Raw genomic sequence first — 22,917 nt, 5'->3', positions numbered from 1 at the left:
ACAGACGCTCAATCATGTGTCAGTTAAAGGTTTATTTAATTTCAATAAAATATAATTACACAGAGGCCTTTATTCACTTACATAACTTATTTATGAGAGCAGACATATGTTATGAGTTAAATGACGAGGTAGCATATTTCTATCGTTTCATATATTCACCCTAAATAAGCTGTTGCCCCCTTCATTTGTTCATCAAGCCTTTCATTAAATAATCTCAAGGAGGCTCCGGAAACACTTTAATTATAAAGAATCAGTACTGAACCTACTGCAGAGATAATGGCAGTGTGATTATTGAACAGTAGGAGGCCTCAGTAAGCAATTTTCCTGTCAGTCCCCGCCCACACACATTACAGCTTCAGCAGTGCAGCTGACACGCCGGTCATTTACAGCTAAACATGACTCCAAAGACTATTTTTACATTCAATGAGAGCTGATTTCTGGAATGAGGATATTTTAGTCGCTGAGTATTTCTCCCTCTATTAAAAGAGTCTTTATTTTGCAGAGGTTGCTTCTGTGTCAGGATGCTGTCACCTCTCCCAGGTCATGTTTGTCTCCTCTGAGCACCGCTCTCTGTTCGTCCCTCTATTTATGTCAGAGCCACGCTACTCCACCTACACACAGAAACATGTCACACTTAAATGTACAATTACATGAGAAGGAGGAAAGTCAAAGCAGATATACAGCACATTATTTACTGAGAAATATCTAAAATCCATCACCTAAAACTTCTTAGATGAGTGAATGATACCTAGCATGAGACCTGGATTAGATTATAGGTTACAGATGAAGTTTGGGGTGGTACCTTTACTGGATTGGAGCGGATTTAAAGACTACTTTTTTAACTTTTTTGCCTTCATTGGGTGGGGCGGTCTGGATGTGCAGGGGGCTGCAGGCTGAAATCGAACCTGCGACCGCTGTGGCAAAGACATTGCCCTTGTATAAGGCAGGCCTGCTCTACCCACTAAGCCACCGGGTGCCCTGATTTTTAATTTAAGACTACATGGTTACACAAGTGGTTCTAAAACTGGAGTGTAAAACTGCAAAAACGAAGTGAAACTAAAGTCAAATGGGCCACAAATGTGTCACTGATATTATTAATTGCTGCAATTCTTTGTAAGGTTATTGTAGTTGACTAAAACTAAACTAAAAACTCAAGGTGTGAAAAAATATTTAAGTCAAATGAAATAAAAATAAAAACTAGACTTCAGAAAGTAACAAAAACTGAAACTACATTGTGAACTCACAAATTTAACTAAAATAAAATAAAATATATAAAAATTGTCTAAAGCTTCAGTTTTTTGGTCAAATTTCATTAAAAACATGAGGACGCATTGGTGCATATCTTTATACAGGCTGGGATGTCTACATGACTGTGAGGCCCTCACAAAGCATTGTGTTTGTATTGTAACACCTATTCTGAACTTCTTAAATCTCGCCCCTCACAAATGCCCTCTCAATTATAATAAAAAAACACAAATAAATAATAATAAAATAAACGGAAATAAAATGAAGCATTGTTAAACAATATAACACGATGCTGGCAAAGCAAACAGGATTCAGGCTGGCACGGTTCATTCAGAAAGCATAACAACATGTAAAGGTCAGGACGGTCTGCACAAATTTTGAGATGGAGAAAAGCAAATTGAGTGCTCAGCAGCATGCCAGCCTTGTGTCTTAAAAAGTAAAAGTAAAACCTCAAAGTTGAACTCACATTTTTCATTTGCATAACAGAACAAAATGAGGACACAACCAAAAAGAAACATGTTGTACACAGTCTTGATAATATTATGTCTATAAAAATGGCTGTCTGGGCTGCTTTGGTTCCCAGTGTTCCCAGTATGCTTTCAACTTATGCACTTTTTGATTGGTGTCTAAAGGCCCTGACACACCAAGCCCCCCCTTCAGCTGATTCAGCATGTTGGATTGGCGTCAGAGTCGATGAGGCCTGTCATTGAATGACATCACAGTTTGGTTCAGCGTACCAGAAAGAAACAGAAGTAAGGGAAGCAAACAAACGACTTAAGTCTTTATATTATGTGAGATTATGTGTTTAGCCATTGAGCTCTTTAGCACAACCAGTTTGTAATTGTTTGCCTGCACATCTTTCAGCATCTGAATGTGTGCTAACTGGCTAACTGGCATCGTGACGGTCTTACAGTTTTCCTTTTTGAATGTACAAACACAGACTAATCCTGCCTGCTGGTATGAAGAGTTATTTCCTCTCACGCAGGCACAGTACATATGTGCTGGTTGGCTATTGCCTCTAGTGTTTGTGGTGTGTTCACGTGCAACTTTTTGGCTGAGACGCAGGCTATGTGAGGCAATGCAACAGTCGGCCTTCATCACCACCTCGATATCTGTTTGGTGTGTCTGGGCCTTGAAGGGAGGCGTGACAGATTGGGGACCACTGGAAGACAACACTGTAAATTTCTTTTAGGACAACATCATCTGCATATTGTAGAATAATCTTATGTCTATTTAGTATGGACACAGTTCAGCATACAAGGTTAAAACAGGCCATAACTTACTGTTTACATCCTTCTGAGAGGAAGAGGAAAGTTTTGCTTCTGTGCGGAAATCAGCGCTGCTTAAGACAGAACATAAAATAGAAATATAGGTGAATGCAGTGTGACTTTTACCACTGACACCTTATAAAAGTAAAGCTCATGTCACATGCATAAATGTGTGACTAGCAACAGCATCAACAAAAGCCAACAGGAATCTTCTATCCTCATCAAATAAGGATATTAAATATCAGCAATTGTCTGATTAACAATAAAGAAACACAAAGAATTAGGACTTACAGCTAGCATAGAAAATATCTTTAATAATCACATTAGTCATTCTATTTGTCTTGCTACCAGTGATATTAATCTTGACACAGTCCACAGGTAAATGCCTGATTTTTATTCTTTTTGTTACAAGCTTTTTATTGCATAGACAAAAAAACAAATACACATATGCACACAAACATGTATGATACAAAACTAAAACAACAAATACATGACAACCACAAAATGCAAAATCAGTTAATTCATTTGATGTGCTGAGTCTTTGCACAGCTGATCTGGGTATTTAAAGCCATCCAGTGGGTTCCCAGCATAATGTTAAACACTTGTTAAAGGTTACAGTAACTTGGTGGAAGCGTCGTCTCTTAGTTCCCTTATAGACAATTGGAACTGAGACTATAAATAATCTCAGTAGGGAGAAGTCGCTCTATAAGGCTTTAGCAGCAAATTTAGACTCCTTAAGGTTTCTTATATATATATATATATTTATGTAGACATGTAGACAACAACAGCAGCATGTTCCTCCTTTACTGCTCTGCTGTAAACACTGTCTCACCTTTTCATGTTTGTCTGTTTTCTGTGTCTTCTACGTGCTTCACCGCTGCTGTGGGCCTGCTGAAGAGAGGACACGTGTCACAATGATTATGCAGCCATCAGCTACTGCCGAGGGTGAAGGTAAGTACAAAACCTGACATATATAAATGACTTTAGTACAAGCAAAATTACTTTTTTAAAATAGTCAAAAAGTACAAGTACACACACACACACACACACACACACACACACACACACACACACACATAAAAAAAGACTTTGTTACAGCAACAAGAGCAAATGCAATTTGTTCCCTCCACCCCTGGCTGCTACATATATTCACACTACAGTTGGTGAACCTTTGCAGCACTGTGCATGAATTAGCATTTCTCAGAGTTTGTCTGTGAGGAATGGAGAAATTTAACACATCGCTTCATCAAACTGCCAAGAAAGTCATACAGCAACAGAATGCAAATAGCCTCAGTGTCTGCGGGAACTCACTGAGCGGGAGTGGGAGTGTTTGTCCAGTGTCTTGGTTTCGGATGTCTGGGGTTGGCCAGAGGGAGATGGACAGCGTGGGGTTGTGCTGTGCTTGGGGGGCAGAGGTGGAGCGCTCAGGTGGGAGGTGGGAACCTGGTAATCCAAACTGGAGATCTGTTGAGAGAAAGTGTAGGCGGTCAGTGAGGAATTAAAAAATAAGGTTATTTCTTCATCATACAGTATGAGAGCATTATTTTAAAGTGGCAAACAAGCTGGAGGAAGGATGAGGATGCATGTTGCAATAGATACAGTTCCTCCCTGTAAGTTTACTTATAGGCCGGATGAGTTGCAGACAGAGACAAACACATAGAAACAAGACTAAGGTCCCTATCTTACACCTGGTGCACAGATGGGCACAGCACAACTGTCACTGCTACTTTCAGACTGATGCAACTGCCATTTTCACCAGTAGCAAATGTACTCGGGCCTATCTGTGCAAGCTTGGGCATGTGGGACTTAAAATGAGGCGTGGTCAGGGACATTGTCGGTGATTTGTTATCAATTTTTCAATTATTTAAGCCTTTACTAGGCCAGTATAAGGATTCTGAACAGATAAGTGTCCTTCATATGAATAATGTCCTCAGGTATTAATCCCAAGTACACAATCCGTGGGTCCCTTGGGATCTTGTAACCTAAAACTCTCTCGAGAATCTGAGTTATTCTATCCCAGAATGTTTGTAGTTTTATACATGACCAAAGCTGAATTGCTATTTCGAGGCAGCAGAAAGTAACTGGGCCATTGACCATCAAAAACCTGATCTGAAGTCAGAATGACGCAGTATTTTCCTGCTATTAAAGGACACATTATTCAGACAGTAACATGCACCTACATGCACTCTCTGCTTGTTACACACATAGAGACACGCGGATGGGTTGAGGGTTGGTGAAATAATACATGATTAACATTCATTAAAATGTTAACCTATCAGAGAGCAGAGCAGAGCTGCAGTCTGACTCCCCATTAAGAGAGGCTCTGTGCAGATTTATGAGGAGCAGTGTGACTTCATTGATTATCTCAGAAGCTTAAAGTTTAGTTCCGTTTGCTTGGTCACGTTTATAACTACAGGTTTGAGTTGTGCTGCTTTAATGTCCCATGATATTTGCTGCAGTAACATTACTGCTCTGACTGCATTACTCTCAGCACAAAACAGCTCACTCCTCCAATTTGCTGAATTGCAATGTACAAAGTGCACCAGGTGCAGGAACACCTGGCTTTTGGGGAACAGGAGATGACACTGACTGGTTGAAGTCATGTTACACCCCAAACACACCTCTCGTTAATTAAAAGACTAGATACAATCCCTTGACCCAGATTATGTGCCGTTAAACTGCCAAAAGTCGATGGACACAGCCTAAATGCACCTGTGCCCTGCACTTTGGACCACTGGTTCTCAACTGGTCCAGCCTCAGGGTCCAGATTTCTCCTTAGTCATCAGTTCAAGGTCCACACAGTTTAATACATTTAGCGTCATACTTGCATTTGGCCATGTCGTTGAGCTAGTTTGCTGTCTCTGTTACGTAGCTGTGCATTAGTCACTCAATCTACAGAGGGAAATGGCACCTCAAAATAAAAGCTCTGTGCCAGAAATTCACTGTACTTCAAAATAAAGTGTGCTTTTTACAAGCTTGACACATTTGCGAGTCATTTGTGGACCATTCAGAATGGACCTGCAACCCACCAGTCGGGAACCACTGCTTTAGACCATGTGCTATTGATCTTTTAGATTAGGTCTGTAGCAATGCTAGTAGTACAACTGTGATGCGATCAGTATGCTCTGATGTTTGGCAGGTGTTTACAGCGTTCAGCATCTTAGTTTAGCACATTGTCACATTAACACAAAGTCCAGCTGAGGCTAATGGGGATGTCATTCATTTTCCAGGTATAGGGTTAGGGTTAGGGTTAGTGATTGACGTATTCACACACCTTTCTCAGGGCAGCCATTTCCTTTACCATCAGCTCAATGTCTTCATGGTCCGCCTCCTCTGTGTCGTCCTCGCCCTCCTCCTCCCAGTGACCGCTGCCTGGCAGGTAGGGCTCGACAAGGATGGACTCTGTCCCTCTGATGTCGCAGCGACAGTATGGGCAGGTGTGGCCAGCCGACTTCTGCTAGATAGTCACCATCGAACGGTCATGGGGCAGAGTAATGGAAACACTATGTGAATGTAGAGACCGGTAGTAACACGTTGTCTTTTGAAGCGTGTGTAGTGGAATATGTTGGACTTGACTTCAAAGAATGAAGCCACCAGTTTTTCGAAAGATGAAGGAGGTGGAAAATACCAGGTTCAACAGACTCTGTAGATTGCGGTTTCCACAAATGTACACCAGATGAAGATGAATCGTAACAGTTTGCTGTCATTGCTCTAGCACACAGGCTTTGTGTCTCCCCAGGTTTTATGACGTTTGTGCATTTTTTGTTTGTGACCACTGACCCTCTTTGCAGTCTGACTGATACACCTGCAGTTATTATTTGGCCTATTTAAAACTCTTTCACTTGCCCACGCTGCTTTCAAAATTAATAGACTTTTGGTAGTGTTTTGTTAACGTGTAGTTTTCAGCTGCAAACGTCTGCAGACACCTTTGAAGTTACTTGGCTCTGTTCATTGTTGTGTCATGTATTGTAAACTCGCTGTTCATGAGGAAGTTCGGTTGACCACAATCTAGACTAAGTTACAATTTTTCCATTGTGGTCTGACGTCCACGAAGCATATCTAATTCTCTTTTCCTGTCTCTCTCTTTCTCTCTCTCCCTCTCCCCTTCACTCTCTCTTGCACACACTCTTACTCAAAGTGAATGTGACCGATACAATTTGAGGAGGATGTGAGCCTGTGCTCGCACAGGAAGTCATCAGCCAAATGTCAGGACATGAAGCTCTGCACCTTTGCACAGACTTAAACACCTCTAGAGCAGATGGGAAGCTGCTGGCTGGCCGACTGAAAGAAATAGCAGCAGAGCATGAAGCTTTAATTTGCCAGCAGCAGCTTTAAATCTGACTGGATGTCTTCGGTGTCACTCTGTGATTAAAAGAGGAAGTAGGAAGTCGGCGGGGGGAGCCCCGTTAGAGAAGAATAATGCATACGGGACACGCTGTCCACATGATGACTACATTTTGTGGTACACACAGACTTTTGGGATTTGTGTGCAATCTAAAATAGTCAAATATAATTAATTTAACTGTAAGATGACCATATGTCTGACATTAAGAGATCTGTTCCAGCTAAAAGTCTATCATTTTACAGTTGTCAGTTTACGTGCTGACTACATCTGTCAATGATAGTAATGGTTCACTTCACACGCCCTTTCTTTTTTTAAACTGCTGAACCAAGCTTTGTGCTTTTCTTTCCGGTAAATTATCAAACTATCTTCTCATGCAAAGAATTGGTTAAAGAGCGTTAAAGTGTGGAGTGCACAGTTCTTCTTCTGGCCTGTGAAAGGTGACACATTTGTGGATGAAATGTGACCTAATTTTATAAGCATGGGTGTTGTGAATATTTATTTAAGTGTGGTGTTGTGTCAACAAGGCTGACTTATGCAATATGGCAGCTGAAGTGTGATATAAAAGTGCTCTAATGCCCTTCTGAAGGCAGTATAATAGCTCCGCATTAAGTTTGAATGGGAATATCCAGGCATAGAAGCACATGGATGACATGGAAGTTACTTTATAGACTTTGTTCATCGTGGTTTTAAAGCAAGGCTATTTTTTGTTCCACGTTTCAGTGAAACATTGTATGTGTTAGTACTGAGGTATTTATAATTCATTGGTTTAAACTGAATAAATCAGTCATGGCATTGATTTGTGAGGGTTTTCTTATATAACAGCTCATGTGAATCACTCACACTTTGTTAAACACCAGCATATTTTTGACATCAACCCCAAACCACATTCAAATAACCAGCATTGTGACAGTACGGTGGGGAGACAACCAACCACCAAACCATCGGAGCGCTGTTGTTCAGGCCGACCTATGAAAATAAATCTACTTAAGTAAATGTAGACTGTTTCACGCCACTGAACAAACAAAATGGTTACCGTAACAGTCTGTCTCATTTCAACACTTGGCTGAGGATTAGTATGTGCTTTAAAATACTGTACAGTAGGCTACAATATGTAAGTGGATGGGGGTTCATACCTGCCAGCCCGTGAGGCAGGGTTGGCACAGGAGATGGCCACAGGGCTGGATACGTGTGTCCTTATCCCTCTCTGCACAGATCTTACACAGCTGGAAGGTGCTGCCGATGTCACAGTAAAGCTCGTACTGCTCCTGTCAGGTGTTAGAGTGGTGGTGTTGGTGTTGGTGGGTAGACAAGAAACAGTAAGAGAACATCTCAGGTTGTGATTCATGTGGTGTCTTGGTAACGCCTCAGGATGTTTTTTTGGCAGTTTGATAAATTGATAAAGAGGTATGAAATGCATTCACTTACTTCTGTTACTTTGACTTTGCCCCTCTGGGTCGGTTCACACAGGCTCGTCAGGTCGGGGTTCACATCGCGGCCATCTGGATGCAGGTAGCTGCAGGCACATAAACACACAGCGCTGAGAGAACAGACACAAAAACAAAGAAGAAAATGAAGCCGAGAGCTGTGTGTGTTTCTCCTAACCAGCCTTCCTTGAAGCCCTGAATGAGCGCCTGGTAGAGAGGTGTATTCTGGGGGATGGTCTGGACGATGCCACCTTCACTGGTGACGTGGCCGATAGCCCATTGGCCCATTCGTGTGCAGCTCAGACGAAAGATATAGCTGGAGAGCAAGAGATGCTTGTAATTCACACTTGTTTACAGTTAAGTCACTTGAACATTATTTTGTTTTATGGCGTCAGTGATCCTCTCGTAATGTTGATGCTATAGCATACATACATGTACACTAACCAGTGGTGGAATTTAACTACTGTAAGTACATTTACTCAAGTACTGTATTTAATTACCATTTTCAGATACTTCCCTTTGTACTTTACGTTGGTATTTCCATTCTATTCGTCTTTATACTTCTCTTTTTATTGGGGCCAAGGACTTGCTCTCCATCAGACACTTTTCTGTCTTATTTACAATTTTTTTAAATATAAAAACAAAAAGGGTACTATTCTTTACTATACTCCAATCCCTTACATCCACATGGGCATATCCTTGCTTAGTTGTTCTTCTGTGTATTTACAGATTCATGTCTACACTTACATATTCCTCTGTCTACCCCTCTTCCATCAGTCATTTTAAATAGAATAGCAAAGAGAGAAAAGGCAACAAAAAATACCAAAATGCGTCTTTATGCTTCTACATATACACCGATCAGCCAAAACATTCAAACCACTGGCAGGTGAAGTGAATAACATTGATCATCTTGTTACAATGCAATGTTCTGCTGGGAAACATTTGGCTCCTGGCATTCATGTGGATACCACTTGACACACTGGAGTCTGGCACTGGGGCGTTGGATCCTTTGAGACCTGGCAGTTGTGGAGTGGGGTACTGGCACGTCCAACGGATGCTCGATCAGATTGGGATCTGGGGAATTTGGAGGCCAGGTTGATGCCTTGCACTCTTTGTCATGTTCCTCGAGCCATTTCTGGCACTGCCATCAAGGAGTGCTATTGCCATGAGGGGAGAACTGGTCTGCAGTGGTGTTTGGATGACTGAAGTGCTTCAAGTAGCATCCACATGAATGCCAGGACCAAAGGTTTCACAGCAGAGCATGGCATTGTAACGAGACGGTCAGTACTGTTCATGTCATCTGTCAGTGGTTTTAATGTTTTGGCTGATCAGTGTGTATATATACAGAGTATAAACATATGATTAGATTAGATTGTATTATATTATGTATTTATTAAAGTGTATTTTTACTTCTATTTTTTTATTGATACAAAAAATAAGTCAATAAAAATATGTCAATTAATAAATTTTGATGTAATACTATAGGTTATCAGCTTCACATTCACCAGCTGCAACATGAAAATGATGAACACATTAATGCATCAATAATTATTATCCTTTGAAATAATACATGTATATGACTCTGAAATGGACCATTCTGCATTATGACTACTTTTACGTTCGGTACTTTAAAGGCCCAGACACACCAAATCGACATCAAAGAACTAGTGGGAACAAAGGCCCACTGTTGCTTTGCCTCATGTCACCTGTGTCTTGGCCAAAAAGTTGCACTTGAATGCATCGTAAAGACTACAGCTAACAGCCAGCGTGCATGTGCGTTCTGTGCCTGTGTGAGAGAAAATAACTCTCCACGCATGCAGACGACAGTTGTCTGTATCTGTCATTTAAAAAAGGGGAACCAGAAGACTGACAGGAGGGATTGAAGACGCTAGTTAGCCAGTTAGCACATTAACAACACAACACGATGTTGAAAGAACAAAGGATATTTACCCTGCGCTAGTAAACACAAAAGATTACAAACTGTTTCTGCTAAACAAATCAGTCAGTAAAAAGATACATTGCTTCCCTCACTTGTGTTTCTCTTTCTGTGCTGGTCTGATACTGATTCAACCTGCTGGATCGGCTGAGAAACAGCTGACAGGGGCGGAGTAGTACCAATGGTTTGGGACACACCACCAAAGCTAAGACGACAGATGCCTCTTGGCTTGGTGTGTCAGTGCCATGAGTTTATTTTGCAGCTAATACTTGTGTACTTTTACTTCAGTATGATTTTGAATGCAGGGCTCTGAGTATTTTGACATTGTTGTACTTCTATAGTACTTCTTCCACCACTGAGATCAACTGCATGACACCTTGGACCCTGCTTATTGTTTAGCTACATAATTTCATGGAGCTGGGCTCAACAAGGACATTTCTTGAAAGGTAGATGGAAACCTTGCAAGCTTAGGTTTGATGAAAAATATGCCAAAAGCTCATGGTACTTCAAAATAGATTAAAAAGTAATGAATTCCCCTTTCCGCTAATGAACAGCCAGGTACTTAAAGTTGGAGTGCTGTGGTTCTGTGTTGCTTCAAGGACCTCATTTCTTACAGCCTGGATAAATTGCCAGATTTGAACTCGAGCACTCAACAACCTCAGCTGTGCTATTTTGAGTTTTGAGATATGTGTGACATAAATCAGCTTTGCTTCTCTGGGAAGTGCATCAGTCAGAGCTTGTGCTGTGCCTGTCCTCACCTCCCGGGTCTGTGCAGGTAGTGTTCAAGACGAGCTATAACCTGGTCGTAGGTGAGGAAGGCCATGTAGCCCGGATGAGTCACGGCGAGCTGGTTCCAGTTCCTTATGATTGACCTCCACGGCTGAGATGAGATAAGAGGAGAGGGGAGGAGAGGGGAGGAGAGGAGACAGGAGAGGATGTTTCATCATTGAAGGAATAGTTTAACATTTTGGGAAATATTGTTGCCAAGAGTTATAACCTCCGCCAGACATAAGCCTGAAAGGGATTGTGTGTTTGGTCATGTGCGAGTGTGTGTATCTGTCTGTCTGCAGCTAATCTTGAAAACTACTGGACCAATCAGCCTAATACTTTGTGTGCACATGTATGACTGTATGTTTAAGGACCTGTCATGGTTGCAGGTTTTGTTTTGTCCGCTGCACAAGGTCATACCACACCGGGGGCATTTCAGAAGCGGAGCGTTTTGCCTGCTGGATTTTGTAGACTGCAGCTTTTGTTGATTTGGTGTTTTTTCCTTGATATTTTTACTTCTATATAAGTAAGTAAGTGGGCAACATAGTTAAATGGTGTCTGTTTTAATTGTGTTTATAGTTTATCACCTACAGACATGGTTAATAGCCTTAAAAGTGCAGTTGTGAATGACATAGATCAAAGATTTGTGGCTGTGTTTTAGTTATAGAAAATACATTAATCTTCATAATTACATCGTAGGCTATCTATATTTCGCATACAGTGCCTGTTAGCAGGAGAACTCGATCTCCTCAGAGTGACATACCACAGCTACATCCAAAATAGATATTTTTATTAGCTTTTGGAAAGCTTCTGAAACAAGCTGTGTCTGCTGGACTGCCTGTGGTCAGCTCGGGTGGCCGCCTGGTGGAGATCAGCAGTCTACTGAGTGCCCATTTCTCGTTGTACATCAGAAGATACCTGTCTCATGTCTGTATCTTAAATATGGAGCTAGACCCAGTTAGTTTAGCTTAGCTTAGCATAGTCTGAGAACAGTGGAATAACAGCTAGCCTGGCTCTGACCGTAATTAAATCTGCCTACCAGCTCCTCCTAAACACATGAGTCAGCACACCATATCTTGTTTATTTAAAATCGTACAAAAACTGAGAGAGAAAATGACTTAGCTGGAGCACAGTGACTTCTTGGAGTCATCAACGTGAGGTTGCCAGCTTTCATGAAATCACTGTGCCACACCAGAGACCGCCGATAAACCGAGATGACCCACTTTAGATTCATTTCCTGTATCTGTGCCACGAGCGTTTCGCCACTTAACACTCTGTTTTTTTTCCAGATTGACAAATAAGGAGAAAACTAACTTTGTCGGAGACATGTCTTGGTTTTAGCAACACACTCTTGCGAGATCTGGCAACAACTCATAATCAATATAATAATACATTTAAAAGGCGCCTTTTAAAACACCCAAGGTCACTTTACGGAGCATAAAAATAAACCAACTGAAAGTAAAAAACATAGACACATATATGGGTGCTGGGATAAATTGACCTTCAGACATTAAACCAGCAGATAAAAACGAGCTGCAAAATAAGGAACAGGCATTAAATTTGTGCTGTATATAGTGCTGTAGAGTTTTGAATCTGATTCAGAATCAGAATCAGAAATACGTCATTGATTCCCGAGGGGAAATTGTGATTCGTTACAGTCGCTCCGATGTAAAGAATAGAGAATTATAAGAAGTAAGAATAAGAGTGTGAAATAGATAAATAAAAAGCAATAAAATAAAGTAAAATAAAATAAAGTAGAAATGAAAATATACATTAATTCATCCATCCACACGTGCACAATGCATCCAAATTTGCAGGGTAAAGGAGACCACGCCCACTTAGGAGACCAGAATTGTACACCATTTTGTACCACTGGTGCAGCTTGTAATGGCCTATCTTTTGTTATGGAGTATCTTTGGCCTAAGTAAGTAAGTAATAGTGCAGCACATACCCCCCCCGTGCACTTGTTCCTTTTACACATTAGTGCTCTGATTAAACAACACTTTAATAACTGAGCTTTAGAGTTGCTGGTAGGTGGATTTTTGTGTTCCCTTCACACAGAGCAAAGCTAGCTGTTCCCTTGCTCCCACTCTTTATGCTAAGATAAGATAACTGTCTGCAGCTTCATATTTCTTGTACAGATATGACAGGGGTATCCATCTTCTTGTCTAACTCTTGGCAAGCAAGCGACTGACTGTATTTACAATTCCTTTGAATAATCAGTTTATAACCTTCGACTGGAATGTGTCACCTTACCTGAAAGAGCCTGGTGAAGATGTCAAACTCGAACACAGAGATGTGGTCGTTACAGGTGAGATCTATAGTTGACTTCAGAGCCATGGACTCCATCCCCTCCTCGAATGCATGTACACTCCGCAGCTGCTCTTTGAAAGTGTTCCACTGCACTATACACCTGTCACAACACATTATTAGCATGCAGCGAATGTGGACACACCTGAAACGCACAAACAACAACAAAAGTCCCGTTATGAAAATTCCCCACACTCACTTGTTTCCAAATGATCGAATCCAAAACTCCTCAGCCTCTGTCTTCGTCACCCTGTAGGTGTCGCCCTGAAAACCACCCCCTGGAAACATGGCCTTTAGCTCCCACAGCATGTGACTGAACAGCAGGGACAGCTTGGTCAAGTTCCTCCTGAGAGTGAAGAACACAGCAGACTTTCAGTTGTGGTTGCAGAAATAGATAGAAAGGTAAACTCTCCTCGGACATGTCAACATTTTCTGGTCCTGTGGTGTTGGAAAAAAAACCCCCGAAACATATGAAACCATCTTGTGGGCCAACAATACATTTGCCCCCGACTCATAATCCTCACCTCACCCACCTCTTTATGATATTCCAACAGCTCAAAGTGTCAGAGACCTGCGTCATTCATATCTGCAGAAAAATCTTCTTTTGCTATCCACCTGTGTGACTGTTTGAAAACTTGTTTGCTTAAAGTTTTGCATAAAGTATCACCAGCTTAGAGTTAAGACTCCAACTTGCCGTGTAGGTGTGTGAAGTCATGGGTGTGAAAAAAGACGAGCATGTTCAGAGGTGACTACTGTGGTAAACACTGGGAGTTGGCTCTGAATAGACTGTGTAAAAATGGAAACATAAAATAAAATACAATTCTACAGCCGCTTTTAGGGGACACACATGTAGCGCTGACTGTACATTTGACACTTTACTGCTTCATTTAAGGTGACACTAGCATGCTGATACTTTCCATAGATACACTCACACACACTTGCAAACACACACACAACAGGTCCAGCTAGCAAACAGGATGCTCTCTGCTGCATGCTCGTTTGTAAATACCACAAAACGTTCCAGTGGCCAGTGTGTCACTTCAGGTCACCTTTTACCAGTTACTGTTCTCACTTTCTCTTCTAGGGTCATTTAAAACATTTGATTGATTTATTTTTGGCAATATTTTCTGCGCATTTCTCAACTCAGAGATTATTTTTAAAAATACATTTTACCCTCTGCCAACATGCAGACTGGTGCCACAGGTAATCCCACACTAAAACTTAATTAAAACTGCTCAAAATTAATTTAATCAACTGTAACACCAGCAGAAAATGTTCTTGAACAACAAACTGTATGACGCAAAACAAGTAAAATTGCATCACTTTGTCTTTGAAGTATCTTTAAAGCTTCTTTCCGGACATGTTTTACATAATACATATTAAAAGACTTTGATGTGAATCACTGATGTGGTTTTAAACAAAAAAAGTTCAATTAACTAGGAAGACAAGGTGTTTATTGCTTCACTGAAGAGACTGTTCTGCTCAGCAAAGGTCAAACTTTCAAGTGAAACGACAATGCACAAAATACATGTTTGACTGAAGGAGGACTTTAACTTTTTACCTTAACTTAACTGCATCAAAGTTACTCCACTATACGCTACTTTAAGAAATAAAAAACACTTAAAAAACACTAAAATGTGCTGAAATGTATGTTGCCTTTTTGAATTTGGACTCATTTCAAAAACACACGATCTACAGTAATACCACTATTGTTAAAATCACACAATTTCATACAGGCAGTAAATTCTCATCTCCTCTTTTGCGAGACATTTTCGAAGCACGTCTGGAAACCTTCTGCAGATTCCTCCAGTGATTCAACACTCATAAGAGGGACATTTGATCATGTGGGTGGTGGTCATAGAATTTCCACCTCACTGAGGAAAAGAAAACCTCTACAGTGCTGAGGAAGGGAGGGTAACGTGGGAGGAAATGTGTAAGCCACATCTCTCACTCTGGCTGGCCTCGCGTACATAAAAATATCATGAAAAAAAAAGATGGTGGGTAAATTTAGAGCAAACACACCAGCGCAGATGTTTTCGGACCAACGGCTATGATATTGTGTGCGGCAGCGAGGCCGGACAGTGCATTGCATAACGGTAATCCTCGGTTAGGTTGACTGTTGATGCTCGACATATTTATAGGTAGCTGTGTACCACTTTCATACACTAGTGACAGCCTCTCAGATGCAGCATGTCCCAGACCCTAAAGCTGTCTCTGAATGACCCTCACCTTGAATGTTAATGCTCATATTTTCTACATTTAAATCAATTCTGCATCCTAAAATCCACTGAGATCTATTGTCAGTGTTTGTTTGCAAAATTGTTGAAATTACTAAATATTGTAAGTGTAAATTAACATTTAAAAACCACACCCTGAACATGATGAGAACACTAAGATATTTAGTGCTGATCAAATATTTGCCAGTGTTAAAATTACGCGCCTTAGGACAGTTTTCATTTCATTTTCATTTCATTCAAGATTAGTTTTCATCTTTAACTGATTATTATGTCATTGACTAATAAGTGCATGTGTTTTTCTTATGTTGTTTCTGCTCACAGTTCAAGTCATATGATTAGCGCAGTTTGCACATTTGCATGTGCCTCATAAATTCCAGTCAAAGCCATCCATCTGTCACAGACAATAACCTTCCAGCCGCTCAAACCTTCCCCTGCTTCTGTCACCTCCACCATCAGTCTTATCTCAGTTCTCTTTTTAGCTTCACATGATTGAAATTTCACCCACTAAATGCAGACTTTAACTTAAAACTATCCAACAGTCAGTGTTATTAGACGCAGACGGAGTACCTATGCCTATGCTATGAGTCTGTGGATTGACGAGCTGCAAAATAAGATGACATTATCGCAGAATGTTTTAAAAAACATAAAAGAGGATATTTACGCAATTCGCTGTGACATCGAAGCCACATGACACATAACACTATGTGAATTTGCCACATGACTGCCCATGCAGACCGGGCTGTGGTGAAGAGGCCATCTGCTATCTTCTGTGTGCGAGATGATAAATATGGCCTTATCAGATGTTCGGATGAAATCTGTAATAAAATCTGCGTATAATTTGCATACTATGAGTGTATGTTGTATGGTAGAGCAGAGAGGGATCTGTATGCAGATTAGAGCTCAGCGGGGCCTCAACACACTGAACCTGGCTGGGTGATGGGGCTGAAAATAACAGTAAAAAAAAATCACTGTAAAAATACTCCACTACAAGTAAAAGTTTTGCATTCAAAACCTTAATTAAGTAAATGTGTAAATTTTATCAGCAAAATGTAGTTAAAGCATGAAAGTTAAGTTCCTCATTGTGCAGTAAAATGCTCCCTGTCAGTGTTTTACTATTACATAAGATGTTTTAGGATTAATATTAATGCTGCTTTCATGTCTATGTTGCATTTTACTGCTACAGATGTTCAAGGTTATGCTAAGTTTAACTATTTCATATACTAATGGGTCGTTTAATCTACAGCGATGCATCATATTCTATTAGATCATCATTTGTTTGTGGTATGGCTGCCCTTTGAGAACAACATATCTCTAAAAAGTCAATTTTTCGGGGTGTTCATGGCTCACGGAGAATTTTCTCGTTGAATAAAGAAGCACTTCATCCTTGAGTTTATCACAAACACATTCAAAATCACCAGATTTAGAGACACCTGGTTTTCGCTGGACAGACAGGGCATAAACAGTAAAACAGACAAATGTGGTGGAGTTAAAGGTACAACTATGGGGCGTCGATAGCGTAGTGAATAGTGCCAGTGTGCCCCATATACAAAGGCGAATCATCGCGGTCGCAGGTTCGCAGGTTCGACTCTGGCTTGCGATTCTTTCTGCATGTCATCCCCCCACTCTCTCTCTCTCTCTCTCTCTCTCTCTCTCTCTCTTCTCCCCATTTCACCCTGTCTCTGTCCATTAAAGGCAAAAAGCCCTGAAAAAATAATCTTAAAAAAAGTACAACTTTGTCCATCGTATAGTGACTTCATGTAAATCCCTGCTTAGCTTTGCACAGCTACAACCTGAATACTGTAAAACTTAAGCAGGGGCTATTATTTACTTGAATCACTGAACTAATTCCCCTCACACAAAAGTTTTGCTCAGCAAAGATCTGGAAATCGAATCAAATTGTGCGTTTAAACCAGTATGAATATTATGTCTTTAAAAATTAGGCTTCACATAATACATCAGTTGTGAATCATTCTTTTGATCTAGCTCTAACAGACATCAGAGAGAGAGAGTGAGTTACGACACTGGAATATAAAGGCACCCGGCAAACCCTTGTGATTCTTTTAATCTGAGGACCCTTACGGACTAAAGGAAAATGAATAACTTACAGGGTAATCAAGGAATGGACGCATAATTTGAGGTAGCCAACAACCCAGTTTTATACATCTGGCAACCAGACAGACAGCCGTTTATTTGTCAAAATATGTGGCTACACCAGGCTAGTAAAAGGGACTAACTGAAGTTTTAAGGTATGTCTGAATATTAGCCTCATTACTGACAACACCTGTCTGTGTATGCGTAGCCTTTAATCTTTAATAAAGCATCATAATTTATAAGTTAATTTTGTATAGATAGATAGATAGATTGGCGGATAGATGGATTGATGGATCGATGGATCAATAGATTGATATATGGACAGTGACGACTGAGAAACATCAAGAGTTTAGAGTAAAAACTCAAATAAAAACGTTCTACTCTGACACGCTGGTTGTTAAAACTTTACCTGCTGCTCTTAATCACAGTAAAAGCCTCACTTAGCACAATGTATTCAGGTCCAGTCCCTCCTAAATATTGTAAAGTGTCAAGATTCATTTGCAGTAAGTAAAGCTAGAGCTGCAAAATATATTCAAACTATATTGATATTGTGATATGAGACTACATAACCTCATATATTTTGGGCATCATTATGTAAGTGTTGTCTTTTCCTGGTTTTAAAGGCTGCTTTATGGTAAAATTATGTAATTTTCTGAACTTACCAGACAGTTAGCTCTTCTATTATTTGTCTTCATCCAATTAGTCATTATATCCACATTATTCTTTAAATATTTTGTAAAGCATTAATAGTCAGCACTACAGTCTCATCACAGTATTGATATTGAGTACAGCAGAGTAGTTGAGAGCTCACCGAGTCCTGATTTTAAGGCCACGTGCAGGTTAAAAGATACAGTAAAAAAAGTGGATATTTGTGTACACCCTGTGGAGACAACTATATGGACATACACAGAAAGAAAAATGTGTGTTCAATGCCAGACAGCCTCTCTCCCAAGCTGTTCACATACTGAGCCTGTCACTGCGTTTGCCAAGTTTCCTCCACATTAGCATCACAAAGACGCAGGTTTGGCCCTTTTTCCACCTTCGTCATTAGTAGTCCTGACAGGAGCAGCGGACGCAGCCCCCAAAAAAGTCACTCTTTTTAAGCTGCTCCAAATTATCCACTTTAGCCAAACAGCAAACTTACAGAACGTGGTCGTTTCTTTTCCCCTGGCACACAATAAAGCCTATATTTGACTTGTGGGAATTGCGGAAGTTATTTCATTTTAACTGCAGCTCCTTATAGATAGTGTAACATAGTTATTTCAGTTCATTTAATTTGGTGTTGAAAAGGAGAGTTGCCTCTATCATAACTCTCATGTACTAAGTTATGACTCCAGAAGACTATTTTTGGATTCTTGTCCTTTTTTTACAGTGCACAAGCTGAGCAAACAGCCCGAACCCCGGTCCCATGGTACCGGATAAAGATTTGAGGGATGTGTGGCCTCTTTTTGACTCAACAGTCAGTTTACACAGAGGAATTCATCTGGAGAAAGATCATGTTTTCGGTTTGAGAACGTGATCCGGTTGAGTTGTAGAGAAAATGGTGATCACAATATGAGCATACCTGTAAATAGTTGGTTACGTCAAGCAGCCTGCTTGACTACCTGGCCTTGTAAGATAGTTTGGGTTTTATTTTGCTTTTAGTTCTTGGACTTTTTGATAGTTTGAATGAGTTTAAATGGACAGAATTAAAGATTCAAAAGAAATGTCTAGTTCCAGAGGAAGTTTCTCCATTACTTGTATAATCCACAGAGTAATTATCCAGAGTTACGAGGACACTGTTTCTGGAAATAAATGCTGTTGATATTTTTACTATATCATGTTTTAATGCTGTGAGCGCTCATCTTTTTCAGACTGTTCATTGTTGTACAGTGCGGTGGCGGCAGAAACCAAAGATAGACATCTAAAAATGTGCAAATAAAACAAAAATGGCTGGATTGTGTTTCAGGAAAGAGAGAATTTTTTTCTTTTTTATTTGCATGAACCCTTTAAAAACAGAAAAATATGAGCTTTCAGGTTGAAAGCAACATTTATTTTCATTATCAGTTAATCTGTATATCAGTGGTGTGCCGTGATGCCAATCCAGGTGTGCCGTGGGATTTTGTGATAACCAGACATTTTTTTTTTATTTTTTTTTTTTAAAGATATTTTTTGGACATTTTGCTTTTAATGGACAGGACAGGTAAGTGTGAAGGGGGATGACATGCAGCAAAGGGCCACAGGCTGGATTCGAACCCGGGCTGCTGCGGCAACAGCCCTGCACATGGGGCGCCCGCTCCACCACCAAGCCACCGATGCCCCAAACCAGACATTATTATCGCAATATTCAACTGGGCCTATACAAAAACGTATAAATTGATTTTTAAGTGACTGTATCAGTATGTTGTGTGCAACCATTTCCTAATAAAGAGGCAAACCCTACCTTAAAAATGTACTTTAATTTAATTTAACATAAAAAAAACCTTCACGGGGAACCTATTTGTCACCATTCGCACATGGGAATTTCAAGTGTGTGACACATCAAAAGCCCTGATTGGCAGCCAGTGTGAGGGATGATAATATCTAAAAGTAGGAAGCCATGAGCGGGACAATGACTCGCTTTATTGTGCAGAGCAAATTACAACAAAGCACCAGCGAAGACGACCTACCATCGAAAGAAAAGAGACAAAAATGGCAGTAGACAGTATCATGAAAGCTACCTGTCTTATTATTTCCTATTTTTATTGTCTAATGTCGTGATAAGAGTGATAACACATGTTATAGAGAGTGCACAGATATAAATACAGGCGTGTCTTGAGATTTTGGCTTGGCCACAAAATGTTTGAAAACCACTGCTGTAGATTATCTGTTAGACTAATCAATTGATCATTGAAGTGTCCAAAGATAACAAAAAGCTTGAGATAATGTTTTTTTTTTTTTTCCCCCGACCAACAGTCCAAAACCCAAAGATATTTAATTTACAATATTTCTCACATTTAAGAGGCTGGAAGCAGAGCATTTTGGCATTTTGGTTGGATAAATGACTTAAATGATTGCTTGATTATTGAATAAATATTTGATGATGAATTAATCTAACGCAACTAAAACTTTTTTGATATTTCAAAATGAGAAAAATGTGACTCAACTCTTAAAAAATGACTGATTATTTATTGTGATTTACGTTAAAAAGGAAGGAAACACTTCAAGAACAGAAGCTTAAGAATGTCATGTGTCTTTATCTTGAGATGTATGTTAGCCAGGGGCCTTCTTACCTGTAACTGGATGTCTCCTCGAATATCTTCTCCCGTCCCTCTTTAAACAGCAGTACGGCTCTGTCCGTCTTATCCAGCAGGTTTCTGACATGTACCCTCAGGTACTTGGCCTCGTCTCCTCGTGGCACCTGGCTGCCCGCCCTGGGGCCTCGGTAGGGCTCCCAAACCTTCGTTAACAGTGTTGTCGTCTCAGATACCAGCTCCGGCAGGTATGGCGGACTGTTCCTCAGGCCCAGCCGGGGGTTAGTGCACAGCTCGTGGAGCTTTTCCAGTCTCTTGAGGGCCTTGTCCACCAACCGCCGGTCTCCACTTGTTGGGGGCTGGGAGCTTGACTTCGGGCTCAGGGAGGCTCCTGAACCTGCTTCCGCCATCATTCAGCTGTTGTGAAGTGATGTGAATCAAAAGTGACCTTAAATGTCAGTCTGTCTGCATGCGAGGGGGCGTGACGATAAATAACGGTAGTCTTACAGTTTCTAAAAGGTGTGAAAGCTCTCGTTTGTATAAGTGAATTTCTAGGAGCGAAAATAGGAGCAGCTATTCATACTGGCTCAAGTTTTTGAGTGTTTAAGCTGACTTTTATTGTCCTTACGATGACTTCTGTGAGTTCCAAGCTTCAGTAGAAAAGCACACATCTTAGCCTCCTCAAACAGCATCCACCCTTGAGCCATATAACAATAATCCAACAGCACTACATTTTCCAACAGTGTATATCATGTACAAATAAGGCATCTCTAAAAATGCACTCAAAGCTATGTATTTCCTCCCAAAACAGCCACTCCGGTCCGTTTGTTGCCTCTCATTCCTCTGTCAGATCTTCAGAAAAATACAGAAATAAAGGTCTGTTACACACAAGCTGTTTTTGTTAAGAGTCAGACAGCACAAGAGGCCGAGCATGAGAAAGAGTCAACTGAAAACAAAGGAAACAAGGGCTTAACACTGATACTGAACCCTTGAAATAGTTTCAACTTCTACCATCCCAGCTCCCTCCAACCCTCCACATTCAGCCTGTCTTACCCCCAGTTCAGCACACTTACCAATATTCATGTGCACATCTGAGCAGCACAGCAGTCCCACACTGTCAGGGTCAACAGAGCAGAGACATCTACTCACAGCACAGCGGAAACATGTCCTCTGTCATTGGCTGAAATGCAGCTGCTTCTTCTTCGTCTCTCTTTCTTGATGTCACCCTCTCTCTCTCTCTTCTTGGTGCACCCTTTGATTGGTTTCCTGGTTGCAGCCAGCCAAACAGGTTTGTTTTCTTTGCTCTATTGCTTGGGCAGGCAAGCAGAGAGAGAGAGACAGAGAAAGAGAGACAGAGAGAGAAATGGGAGGGAGGAAGACAGGGAGGTGTGAACTCAAAATTAAACATTTACTAAGAATGAAAGCAGTGTGTCAGACCTGAGTGACACGTAATACAGGTGGTCTGCCTACTAACAGACAGGATGCCTCAAAGCAAAGTTCAGTAGTCAGCAACTCCAACAGTTTGGATATAAAAAGAATTATCATCTTCACCTGACTGTCAGCAGGGAACAATGTTTACTGTGTAGTTAAATGGGTTTTGTCACATGTCAGTACTTTGCTCCATACTGAAATATTTTAAGATCTGTTGGTTGGATTGACATGAAATTGTGTACAGATAATCATGTTCCCCAGAGGATGAATCCCAATGACTTTTGTGATCCTGCGACTTTTCCTCTAGTGTCACCGTGAAGTTTTTATTTGTGGTTTTCAGTGTGATGTCTCAACTACTGCCATTAAATTGCGTTAGTCATTAGTTCAAGGTCCACACAGTTTATTATATTTAGTGTCATACTTGTGTTTGACCAGGTCGTCGAGCTAGTTTGCTGTCTCTGTCAAGTAGCTGTCCGTTAGTCAATTACTCCACAACAGGAAAGGGCACTTCAAAATAAAATATATGTGCCAGAAATTCACTGTACTTCAAAATAAAGTGTCTTCTTTACGAACCTGACACCTTTAGGAGTCACTTGTGGTCCATTCAGAATGAACCAGCGACCCACTTTTGGACCTTGACCCACCAGTTG

General features: G+C 40.7%; 1 protein-coding gene across 6 annotated transcripts; it reads right to left on the bottom strand.

Annotated features, from left to right (window-relative positions):
- Positions 1 to 466: 466 nt before the first annotated feature.
- Positions 467 to 22,087, bottom strand: cblc (Cbl proto-oncogene C, E3 ubiquitin protein ligase). 6 transcript variants are annotated; one of them, XM_050047537.1, is made up of 13 exons: positions 21,910 to 22,087; positions 20,876 to 21,253; positions 13,496 to 13,642; positions 13,243 to 13,399; positions 10,977 to 11,098; positions 8,461 to 8,598; positions 8,284 to 8,371; positions 7,992 to 8,123; positions 5,788 to 5,970; positions 3,825 to 3,977; positions 3,346 to 3,404; positions 2,529 to 2,587; positions 467 to 611 (listed from the first exon to the last, which is right to left on the bottom strand). In XM_050047537.1, exons 2-13 carry the CDS (start codon positions 21,247 to 21,249, stop codon positions 592 to 594), a joined length of 1,632 nt encoding a protein of 543 aa, XP_049903494.1. In that variant the 5' UTR covers positions 21,250 to 21,253; positions 21,910 to 22,087; the 3' UTR covers positions 467 to 591. The 6 variants fall into 6 exon arrangements, with proteins under 6 accessions (XP_049903494.1, XP_049903493.1, XP_049903497.1 ...); XM_050047536.1 differs by lacking the exon at positions 21,910 to 22,087 and having other exon boundaries at positions 20,876 to 21,401; XM_050047540.1 differs by lacking the exon at positions 21,910 to 22,087 and having other exon boundaries at positions 2,529 to 2,584; positions 20,876 to 21,401.
- Positions 22,088 to 22,917: the final 830 nt, after the last annotated feature.

Source organism: Epinephelus moara, chromosome 6, assembly GCF_006386435.1.
Source record: "Epinephelus moara isolate mb chromosome 6, YSFRI_EMoa_1.0, whole genome shotgun sequence".
Lineage (NCBI taxonomy): Eukaryota > Metazoa > Chordata > Actinopteri > Perciformes > Serranidae > Epinephelus > Epinephelus moara.
The sequence above is the reverse complement of the archived record's forward strand: the minus strand, read 5'-3'. Positions and strand labels throughout refer to the sequence as shown.